The 12512-nt window shown below is 41.6% G+C and overlaps 1 protein-coding gene across 4 annotated transcripts in view; it reads left to right on the top strand.

Annotated features, from left to right (window-relative positions):
• Positions 1-12512, top strand: part of PLXNB1 (plexin B1) — a 200432-nt gene that overhangs the window by 97348 nt on the left and 90572 nt on the right. For all 4 annotated transcript variants that reach the window (XM_034431765.3, XM_060684242.2, XM_034431767.3 and 1 more), the window contains one exon: positions 5225-6350. In XM_034431765.3, the coding sequence (XP_034287656.2) occupies positions 5225-6350 (1126 nt within the window). The remainder of the gene's footprint in view (positions 1-5224; positions 6351-12512) is intronic.

The following is a 12512-nucleotide window of genomic DNA, read 5'->3' as shown; positions in this document are numbered from 1 at the left end:
GCCCGAGTCAAAAAGAGAGCTGTGAAAATATTTACAGACCCCTCACATCCTGGACATAAACTGTTTCAACTCCTACCCTCAAAATGACGCTACAGAGCACTGCACACCAGAACAACTAGACACAAGAATATTTTTTCCCCCGAATGCCATCACTCTGCTAAACAAATAATTCCCTCAACACTTTCAAACTATTCACTAAATCTGCATTACTATTAATCTTCTCATCGTTCCCACCACCCATCTCCTCCCACTTATGACTGTATGACTGTAACTTTGTTGCTTGTATCCTTACAATTTATATTGATATTGTTTCCTGATTGCTTATTTGTACCCTATGACTATCATTAAGTGTTGTACCTTATGATTCTTGATGAACGTATCTTTTCTTTTATGTACACGGAGAGCATATGCACCAAAGACAAATTCCTTGTGTGTCCAATCACACTTGGCCAATAAAAAATTCTATTCTAGAAACAACAAAGTTATAGTCATAAGAAGCTAAGAAAATAGGTAATAAGAAAGGTGAGAAGGATAATAGTAATACAACCCTACTAGGTGTTTTGACATCCCAGGGCATAAAACAGTGCTGTGGGAATTAGTTGTTTAGCAAATTGATGGTATCGGGGTAAAAATTGCCCTTGTATCTAGTTGTTTTGCCGTGCAATGCCCTATAGCGTCATCTTGGAAGAGTGTGAATGGAAGCTCAGGTTGCAACTCTTTTGAAGCAGCCGCATCTTTACAGTTGTGCAGGTCTTCGAAAAGACACGGCTGCTTTAAAGAGTTGAGTATAGATGCTCTGAAGCTCTGTTTTGGATTCCGCAGCTCTGCCCGCTAGGTCTCAGAAGCTTAGATATTCATGTTCCCGTTGGAGGCGAGGGTTGGAAATATTCATGAATTTCTTCCCAACTGTGAAAGCTTTCATTTATTAGTGGACACGTGATTCAGCGAAACGACTTGAAAGAAAGAGGCTTGGCATGGACAGCCTGTTCCTCATCAGGCTGTGGAAAGCTGTGTGTCCAGCCTCTTTTTGATGGAGCTTGTTCTCCTCGCCAAGCTTGAGTGTGTGAAAAAGCCAAGTGTGCTGGCTGCATCAGGAGGCTTTCCCACTGAGACTTGAGCCTGGACCCTTCTTTCACCGCCCTGGCCACGTTGACCCTTCACGCCTTGATGGGCAGTTCCCATAGTGATGGATTAAGAATGGGGAGGGTAGGTGGCATTGTTCCCCTGCGAAGGCCTGAAACTGTTGTCTGCCGGACTCATTTTTGCAAAACTTGGAGGTTGAGAGGCCCAAGTTTCTTTCTTCCTGGGAAGCCTTCTTTTTCGTTCCCACTCTTCTCTGGCAAACCCCGCTCTTTTGCCTTACTGAGTAAATTGCTTTCTTATTCAGTAGAATCTATTATTTCTCTTTCTTATCTTTCGATCATTAACATAATGCTGACCTAGTGGATGGGTTTGCACAACACACAGCTAGTTCTCGGCTTACAACCACCATTCATTTAATGACAGTATAAAGTTGCAAGGGTACTAAAAAAATTTCACTTATTATACACTGGCGACCGCAGCAACATCCCCGTAGTCATGTGATCAAAATTTGGGTGCTGTATTTGTGGTGGTTGCAAGATTCTGGGGACATGTGATCTCCAGGGGTGGGCTTCAAAAATTTTAGCAAGGGGTTCTCTGCCCGGTTGCTGGGTAGGTGTGGCCATGGTGGGCATGGCCTCTGTTTCCGGCCTTCCCGAACTTATTGTAGGCCCATTTTTCGCCCTCCCCGAGCCTCCGTGCGCGCCCTGCACTTACCTGCATCCAAAACAGGCCACGTGGGGACTCCTGGGAAGGGAGGGGTAGGCAGGGCCAGCCAGGAGTGGGATTCGGGGGTTCTCCGAACTGCACAGAATCTTAGCTACAGGTTCTCCCGAACCTCTACGAACCTCCAGCAGCCCACTCCTGTTCTTCTCCCTTTGTGACCTTCCCAGCTGGCTTTCAACAAGCAAAGTCAATGAGAAAAGCCGGGTTTGTTTAATGACCAGGTAATTAACTCAATTGCAGTGGTTCATTTAACAACCATGGAAACGCAGGTCATGAAATTAGGTACGGCTCACTTAACGACCCACCTTGCTTAGCAACAGGAATTCTACCCCTAACTGTAGTTATAAGTTGAAGACTATCTGAACTAAACCAGAATGAAATGAGGTTAGGTAGTTTCTGATTCAGTGAGCCGTGTGAATCCAAGCATTGTCGTAACATATTGTGTGAACTAGGCCATCAGAACAGGATAGGGATTATCAAACTTTAAACCCCTTTAAAGAAAAATGAGTGTGTAGGACTCTTTTGTGAATAGAAGCCATGATTTCATTGAGCTAGAGCTGGCCAAGAAATAAGCATATCAGATAGTTCTAATAATAATTTTAAAAATAGTTTTTTGTGTTCTCAAACTTTGAAGCTACAAGCTTGTGCAGGGAAAGTTGAGGGCGAAGCCCAAAATGAGTTTTGACAAGGCTGCTGCTTTGTCTGTGCAAGCCAATTCTTTTTAATTGTGTCCCCACTAAATTGTTTGCAATTCCCAGGATGTGTGTGTCATGACCCACTTTTTGAGAATGCAGTCATGATCCTATATTAGAGCAATTTTTCAGACACAACATATTATGTAGGCAGAGCAATTTTTATTTTTTTTTTGCTTTATTGTGTTCGGTTTATTGTATAAATACAACCATTGTGTTCAACCATTTGTGGTCCCATCCAACTATTTTGTGGTTCTCAAGATGTTGGACTTCGGGGGACTTCAATTCCCATCAGCCTTAGCTAGCAGAGCCAAAGTTGGAGGGTATGGGGTGGGAATGGGATAAGTAGACCATTTCGCTTTATTCATATTTTCATTGGCTCTGCAAATTTTGGTCCAAAACTCCTTGGCTGTAATCAGCAAAGATTTACTGGTGACTTAATTTTATTTTATTTGCTCTTATTCTTCCTGTTTACATGGGAAGTTTAGATTTTATTAGTGGAATGCATGTAGTTTGAAAGCGAGAAAAAGTATCTTGCAGCCAGCGGAAAAATAGAAACAAAAATGAGTTTATGAGTTTTATCTACTTAGTTATTTATTACATTTTTAACAGGGGTGCTATTCAGCAGGTTCTGACATGTTCTGGAGAACCGGTAGCGGAAATTTTGAGTAGTTCAGAGAACTGGCAAATACCACCTCTGGCTGGTCCCAGAGTGGGGTGGGAATGGGGATTTTGCAATATCCTTCCCCTGGAGAGGGGTGGGAATGGAGATTTTGCAGTATCCTTCTCCTGACATGCCCACCAAGCCACACCCACAGAACCGGTAATAAAAAAATTTGAATTCCACCACTGATTTTTAACTTGCCTTTATTATTTTATAAGTAATTCAAAGTGGCAAACATACATAATACTTCTTCCTCCTCCTTCTTTCCCCACAACAACAATTCTGTGAGGTGGGTTGGGCTGACAGAGAGTGACTGGCCCACGTTCACCTAACTTAATTCTATTTTAATTGGGTTTGTTTTATTATTTTTATTTGATTTTTTTATCCTGCCTTTATTACTTTATAAGTAACACAAAGAGGTGATGTGAACATATATAATACTCCTTCTCCCCTTATTTTCTCTACAACAACAACAATCCTGTGAGGTAGATTGGACTGACAGAGAATGATTGATCCAAAATCACCCAGCTGGTTTTCCTGCCTAGGGCGGAAACTAGAACTCACAGTCTGCTCATTTCTAGGCCAGCACTTTAAATGTTTTAAACGTTTTTAATTGGTAAATGAGTTTTAATTGGGCCAAATTTATATATCTTTTAATTGTTTTTAATATTTGTTCTGCATGTTTTTTAATCTGGCTGTACACCGCCCTGAGTCCTCAGGGAGAAGGGCGGTATAGAAATCCAATATAAATAAATAAATAAATAAATAAACACTACACCAAATGATTCTTTTGCATCATTGCCCCACTCTTTCTAAAAATTGAGTGTGAAATTATTATGCGATTTCCCCCCTCAGAGACCATTCATCCTATTTTTAGAATAAATAAAATATACCTATAGGTAGTCCTCCATTTACGACCACAATTGAGCCTAAAATTTCTGTTGCTAAGTGAGACAGTTTTTGAGGTTTGCCCCATTATATCACATTTCTTGCCATAGTTGTTAAGTGAATCACAGCAGTTGTTACAGTTAGTAGCACAGTTGTTAAGTGAAACTGGCTTCCCCATTGACTTTGCTTGTTGGAAGATCACAAAAGGTGATCATTAGATCCCAGCTCACTGCAACACTTATAAATATGAATCAGTTGTTAAGCGTCTGAATTTTGATCACATGACCATGGGGATAACGCAACCATCATAAGTGTGAAAAACGGTCATAAGCAGTGGTGGGATTCAAGTAATTTAACAACCAGTTCTCTGCCCTAATTATTTCTTCCAACAACCAGTTTGCCAAACTGCTCAGAAAGTTAACAACCGGTTCGCCTGAAGTGGTGCGAACTGGCTGAATCCCACCACTGGTCATAAGTCATTTTTTTTCAGTGCCCTTGTAACTTTGAACTGTCACTAAATGAACTGTTTTAAGTCAAGGACTACCTGTAGTATACCATACACCCTTTCAAAAGAAAATGTGCAAATATAATAATTCATATATGAATGTGCTTCACCTTTTGTTCTTAATTTCTCTAACTCCATGTGGAACTAATTACTACCCTAGATGCACACATTCATAGTTGAGAATAATGGTAAATCTGTGATTCTGACTTCTTCAGGGGGAAAAAATGTGTATATGGTTTGACAATTACTCTTTCCTATTGATTATTTTTGCTCCAATATGTGGAGGATGTAGATAGATTTGAATGTTATAATCTGTTTGAATTACTGCTGCAAGATAAGAATTGCACATGGTGTGGTCTTAATCCTCCAGCTTTGAAAGAATTGTGCTTTAGGGCCTGGAGTATAGCAATAATAATTACATTTATATCTAGTAAATTGTATTGATTACATTTATATTCTTCTTTCCTCTTAAAATGCCCAAAGGAGCTTTATCTCCAAGGAGATGACAGATAATAAATACATAGAAACATACGAATGAGCATAATCTCCTTTGTTTTTGGAAATGCAAAATAGAATATATTAAAAAATTCAATCTCACATAGATTCTTTATGTTATGAAAATTTCCCCCCCAAAAAATAACCTTACCTCTGTCACCTTCTCTCTTATAGGATAAGTATGATGCCTCTGGGGACATTCCTTCTCCCTTTTTTGTGTTTCCTGCGGCCAACAATTCCACAGGAACTACGATATCCCACCTTTTCACGCAATGCCACCAAATTTATTCACTTTATTATGGATCCCGATTCAGGAACTCTGTATCTGGGAGCTACAAACTTCCTTTTTCAGTTGACCCCAGACCTGGTGATGGAAGAAGCAGTTTCCATGGGCCCGATCCTAGACAGCAAAGATTGTCTTCCTCCTGTTTTCAAGCAGGATTGTCCCCAAGCTCTGGAGACCGACAACTACATCAAACTCCTGTTGATCAACTCGTTAGAGAAGGAGCTCATTGTTTGCGGCAGCGTGTGGCAAGGGATCTGTGAGAAGAGGACTCTTGGCTTCATTAAACATGTCCTCTTCCAACCCCGGACACCAGGAGACACTCAATATGTGGTAGCCAATGATCCCAATATTTCCACTGTGGGGTTGGTTGGTTACTCCAAAGAAAATGTACCGCTTCTCTTTGTTGGCCGAGGATACACCAGTCGGGGCGTTGGAGGCAGTATCCCTCCCATCACAACTCGCAATCTCAGGGCCCACCCAGGAGAGGTGCCAGGGCCCGACTCCCACTCCATCTTTTCCTACGAGGAAACAGCCAAGCTGGCTGTGGGTCGACTCTCCGAATACAGCCACCATTTTATCAAGTCATTCACTCATGGTTCCAGTGTCTACTTCCTGTTCTACCGGCGTGATCTCAAGTCGCAGTCCCGGGAATACAAGACGTACATTTCCCGGATCTGTCTGGACGACGCCCACTATTACTCCTATGTGGAGCTGCCCTTGGTCTGCAGGAACGAAGGGAAGACATATAGCCTCTTGCAGGCAGCCTACATGGCACAGACAGGGGTAGAAGGACAAGTGAGAGATTCACTTTTTGTGACTTTTTCTGCCTGGCAGGCTTCTTTGGGGAAGCTGAGTGAGGAATCTGCACTCTGTGTTTACCCCATGGAGGAAGTAGATCGCTTCATAACTCAAACCAGGGACCTTTGTTATACCAAGGATGGGAAAACAGAGGATGGCAGGGAGGTGGCCTACATAGAATACGATGTCAGCTCTAGCTGCGTCCAGCTCTCAGCAGTAAGTGCACTTTTATTAAATTTCTACATCACCCATCTCACCTAAGTGACTCTGTGTGGTTTACGACATCACATTTATTGCATATGGATGTAAATCTATCCAGGGTGCTGGAAAAGTCAGTGCCCACAAGCAATTTGTTATATCAATTACGTTAAAGATTTGAACGGGTTGCCATTTGTTTAACGCATGACCTTTGAATAACCTAATATTTTCTCAGAAAAAAAATTAATAAAACATATTGCCCTTTGGGAATCTTACTGCAGGTACATCCTATGCATGTAATTCACATGGTTTTGGATGGGATTTCCAGGCAATTTGCCATTCAGGCCTTCTCATAATTCTCAGTTGTATTGTTTTCTAACAATGTCAACTGGCGGCCCCCAGGGGGAGAGCCTTCTCTGTGGGGGCACCTACTATCTGGAACGAGCTCCCCCTGGAGATACAGAGGATCCTGGATCTGCACACCTTCCACCGCGCTCTAAAGACCTTTTTATTCCACCGGAGGGCCTGGCCTAACTTTCTCCCTCTTTTTAAACAATTTTAATAATTTTAATATTTTTAATATTTTTAATACTCAATGTTTAAATTTGTTTTAAATTGATTGGGGTTTTAATTTGTCTGGGCCAAACTATTTAATTCAATTTTATTTCTGCTTTTTAAATTTTGTATATATGTATTTTATTGTTGGCTGTTCACCGCCCTGAGTCCTTCGGGAGTAGGGCAGTACATAAATCAAATAAAAGTAAAGTAAAAGTAAAGTAAGCTGATGATCCCTCATAACCTTTAAGAAGTTTGTTGGCGGAGACGTTCCAGCAAACAAGGATGATGATGATTAGACTTCTGTCCCATTCATTCATTCATTCATTCATTCATTGATTCATTCATTCATCTATCTTTCTTGGTCAATTCAAGTTGGTGAACTCACCTAATACTCCTGCCTTCTATTTTCCCCATGACAATTAGTTTTTACCCGCCCCTGGACCTCATGCGGGCTGGACAGGGATACCCAAAGGGCCAGATGTGGCCTGGGGACCATAAAATGCCCAGGTCTGGTCAAAGAGCCTTGATAGTACAGGGGTTTAGTGCACCCTGTTATTAACACAGCTGCCTGCAATTTCTGCTGGTTCGAATCTCGCCAAGGCTCAAGGTTGACTCAGCCTTCCATCCTTTCTAAGGTAGGTGAAATGAGGACCCAGTTTGTGGGGGCAATAAGCTGACTTTGTATAAAACATACAAAAGAATGAAGGCTATTGCTTAACGCATTGTAAGCCGCCCTGAGTCTCCGGAGAAGGGCGGCATATAAATCAAATTAAAAAAAAAAAAAAAGCTGTATCCAGCTCAGCGCAATATGCCTAGGATTTATTACTATTATTCAGCTGCACTGCCCCATTGATTCCCAGAGGGAATTCATAGGGTCCTTTCAGTTGGGGGAGACCAAATGGCAGCTGTCCAAGCCAGCTTAGAATCAGTCACTCTTCCCTGTTAGATGCTGTGGGCCTAATTCAGCACACAGGTCGCTTCTGATCTAATTTATGAATGATCTGCTTTGTTGGTCCCAGAGAAAGGCCAACTAAAGCTGGTACAGAGGTGAATGAAGTCCAGAATTCAGTTTTTTTTAAATAGAAGTAATAGACACCAACAGAGGTTTTTCAGTATAAATCCACTCATCTTGTATTCCTGAGCATTTGGCACTGAGAAGGATATTGGCTTTGATCCTGGAGGAGGTATGTAGCTATCATGAATACTGACAGTTTTATGTCTATTAATTTTTCTAATCCCCTTTTAAAACTGCCCAGGCTTCTGTGGTTTGACTTATGTCCCAAGTGAAAAGCTGCTTCTTGCCTGTTCAGAATGTCTCATAATTCAATTTCACTTGGTAAGAAATGGAGAGAAGCTTCCCTGCCACAGGTTAAACATGAGTCAGCGCATACATAAGTTGCTTAAAAGGCATATGTTATCTTAGGGCTCATGATCATCTGCATAGAGTCTAACTAATGGAAATTAATGGTTCTACTCTATTCTGCCCTGCTCAGATCCTGTTTGGAATATTATGTCCAAATTTGGGTACTGCAGTTGCTCATCTGTCAAAGATAGCCCTGTTGTGGAGTTTTTTAACCTTGGCCTCTTTAAGTTGTGTTGAATTGGCTGGGGAATTCTGGGAGTTGAAATCCACACATCTTAAAGATGCCAAGGTTGTAAAACAATGCTCTAGTGCAGAGGTCTTCAAACTTGGCAGCTTTAAGACTTGTGGACCAGTGGTGGGTTTCAAATTTTTTTACTACCGGTTCTGTGGGTGTGGCCTGGTGGGCATGGCATGGCTTGGTAGGTGTGGTTTGGTGGGCCTGGCAGGGGAAGGATACTGTAAAATCTCCATTCCCACCTCACTCTAGGGGAAGGATACTGTAAAATCTCCATTCCCTCCCCAATCCAGGGAAAGTTTACTGCAAAATTTCCATTTCCTCCCGATCAGCTGGGACTTGGGAGGCAGAGAATAGATGGGGGCAGGGCCAGTCAGAATTTTTACTACCGGTTCTCCGAACTACTCAAAATTTCCACTACCGGTTCTCCAGAACTGGTCAGAACCTGCTGAAACCCACCTCTGTTGTGGACTTCAACTCCCAGAATTCATGCTGGCTGGCTGGAAGTTGAAGTCCACAAGTCTTAAAGTCTTAAAGCTGCCAAGTTTTGGGGACCCCTGCTCTAGTGATTCTGTCAAGAGCAGGGGTTAGATCAGATGACCTCTGGGGCCTCTCTGCCTACTCTATACCAGATTCTGGTACTCTATACCAGGGGTCTCCAATCTTGGCAACTTTTAAGCCTGACAGACTTCTACTCCCAGAATTGCCCAGCCTGCTTTGCTGGCTGGGGAATTCTTAAAGTTGAAGTCCTCCAGGCTTAAAGTTGCCAAGGTTGGAGACCCCTGCTCTGTACCATCTCTTTGGATACCCAAGTGTTTCCTTAAAAGGAAGTTGAGTACTTTTGTAGCTTTTCCAGTTTAACAGTATTAAATTTGAGGCCCAGAATTAAGCGAGCTTACAAGATGGATTTGTATGAAAGGGTTAGGATCAGAGGCCTTTTGTTCTGGATTCATTTCTTTTTTAATATGCCGGTAATCTTTATTGAAAGTTTTAATAGAATAGAATAGAATTCTTTACTGGCCAAGTGTGATTGGACACACAAGGAATTTGTCTTCAGTGCATAAGCTCTCAGTGTACATAAAAGATAAAAGTGATGAATCATGATCATAGTCATCATAAATACATTCATCATAAATCATACGATACAACACTTAATGATAGTCATAGGATACTAAATAAGCAATCAAAATCACACTAGGAAACTAAATAAAACAATATAAATCATAAGATACAAGCAACAAGGTTCTACTCATAAGTAGAAAAGGAGATAGGTAATAGGAAGGATGAGAAGAATAGAACAGAACAGAACAGAATAGAATTTTATTGGCCAAGTGTGATTGGACACACAAGGAATTTGTCTTGGTACATATGCTCTCAGTGTAAATAAAAGAAAAGATACATTCATCAAAAATCATAAAGTACAACACAATGATAGTCATAGGGTACAAATAAGCAATCAAATCATATTAGGAAACAGTCAATATAAATCGCAAGGATACAAGCAACAAAGTTACAGTCATACAGTCATTAGTGGAAGGAGATGGGTGATAGGAACGATGAGAAGATTAATAGTAATGCAGACTTAATAACTAGTTTGACAGTGTTGAAGGAATTATTTGTTTAGCAGAGTAATGGCATTTGGGAAAAATATTCTTGTGTCTAGTTGTTCTGGTGTGCAGTGCTTTATAGCATCGTTTTGAGGGTAGGAGTTGAAACAGTTTATGTCCAGGATGCGAGGGGTCTGTAAATATTTTCACAGCCCTCTTTTTGACTCGTGCAGTATACAGGTCCTCAATGGAAGGCAGGTTGGTAGCAATTGTTTTTTCTGCAGTTCTAATTATCCTCTGAAGTCTGTGTCTGTCTTGTTGGGTTGCAGAACCAAACCAGACAGTTATAGAGGTGCGGATGACAGACTCAATAATTCCTCTGTAGAACTGTATCAGCAGCTCCTTGGGATTTAACAATTATTAATAACTATTAACAGCAATAATAATAAATGCAAACAAAAATGGAACATTTCTTAAAGTTCCTCCTATAGAAAACAGCTTCTCTTCATAGCACTAGCTTGACATCTCAATAAACTAGCTGTCATAACCCTAAGATCTCTCCAGATGTGTTGCTGTCATTTTGCATCTCATCAGGCACAGGGGGGGAAGGTCCGGAGACTATCTGGCCGCTTAAACATTGTTTGCTATTTTTTGTCACTGGCCAGCTGAGAGAGAGAACAAACTGCTATTAGCATCAGGAAAGCAGGAGCCTTCTTCAGAATTGCCATATAGGAAGAAACAATGATCTTGCCTGATTTGAGATCCCAAGAAGATATGAAATTAAAGCTTTCCTTGCCTCTTCATTGGTCCTGATTTCCTTCTAGGCCGGAGACAGTTCTTTCTGAAATCCCTTGGCCTTCTTTCTTGGAGACATACTTTCCTTCTAAATCCTGGCTCTTCTAGATCAGACCCGGGCATTTTATGGCCCCTGGATCATATCTGGCCTGTTGAGTGTCCCTGCCCAATGTGCGTGAACTCAGTCGGAAAGTAGAAATCAAAAGTGTATGCCACACATTCAATACAGCCGCACTGCTTTTATTTTGAAGGCGCTTTATGTATTTATGTAATTTATGTTTATGTGTGTGCCTTCGCACCTTCGCAGCTCTTTTGGTTTGGCCCCTCCATCCCAATTTGTCATGTGGCCCCTTGGGAAAATTAATTGCCCGCTGCTGTCCTACATTGATTCTGAAAGTGCAAAAAAAATATATTCCAATATTCAGCTGTATATGGAGGAAGCTTATTCACAAGGCATGTCTTTTAATTGACTCGGGTAGATACCGCCTTCACTGTGACACTTTTTGCACATCACAGACAACATTTAATTTTGTAATTGCTGTTGTAGCAGTACTAAACAGAAATGCGTAGCATCATAATTAACTTTGCTGCACAAGAGAATAATAGGTAATTTAAACTCTGCGTGGGTTGTTTTATTTTTCCTGCTATAAATTGAACTTCTAAATTGTTATTTCAAATGCCCTAATCATATACTTCAGAAATAATTAACTCTCCTCCTGTCTCAATACACACAAACACTTTTGGGAGTCACAGAAACATACATTTGCGGAGAGAGATGTTTGTAGCTAGAATATAATTTGTGCCATATTATTATAAAGCATCTAGATATTTGGAGGGAGTGCCGTAAAAAATATTTCCAAAGTCTTGCTACTGATGATGTTATTTTTGTTTATTTATTTTTTATTAGTCATATTTCTATGCCACCCACTCTCCGAGGACTCTGGGTGGCTTACACCAAAGACAGTATACTAAATAGCATATTGCCCCCAACAATCTGGGTCCTCATTTTACCCACCTCGGAAGGATGAAAGGCTGAGTCAACCTTGAGCTGGTGAGATTTGATCCGCTGATCTGCTGAACTAGCAGTCAGCTGAAGTAGCTGTAGTACTGCACCCTAACCACTGCGCCACCTCGGCTCTTTATCTTCTCTTTGTGGCGTCCTCCAGATGTATGGACAAAATGTCTGAAATCATTGCAGTGTCCATTTTGGCTGGACTACAACTGTATTAGCAGAGCGCCCAGACTAGGCGCTCCCTTTAGATCAGGGGTGTCAAACTCAAGGCCCACAGGCCTGATCTGGCCTGCAGGGTGCTTAGTTCTGGCCCGCGCAACCACCATGGAAATAGCGAAAGATCGGCCTGCAGTGCCTCTGCCAGCGAAAACAGAGCATGCGCCCCTCCAGAGCTTCATTTTCGCTGGCAGAGGGTTGCAGGAGGCCATCCCAGCCAAAAACAGAGCTCATATTCGCTGGCAGAGCACTCAGGCTGCCATAGGTGCCCCACGGCACGAGTGATGTCAAGCTGCCCCCCCCCCCAGTCAAACACAATCCTGATGCGGCCCTCAGTGAAGTTGAGTTTGACACCCCTGCTTTAGATAGATGATTTTGTGAGGGAAATTGTTCCAATATCTCATCCTAAAACACATAAGCAGAGTTTTGATAAATCACACTAAAGATCCATTCT

The sequence above is a fragment of the Pantherophis guttatus genome, chromosome 2, assembly GCF_059756535.1.
Source record: "Pantherophis guttatus breed Tessera chromosome 2, ASM5975653v1, whole genome shotgun sequence".
Taxonomy (NCBI): Eukaryota; Metazoa; Chordata; class Lepidosauria; order Squamata; family Colubridae; genus Pantherophis; species Pantherophis guttatus.
The sequence above is the reverse complement of the archived record's forward strand: the minus strand, read 5'-3'. Positions and strand labels throughout refer to the sequence as shown.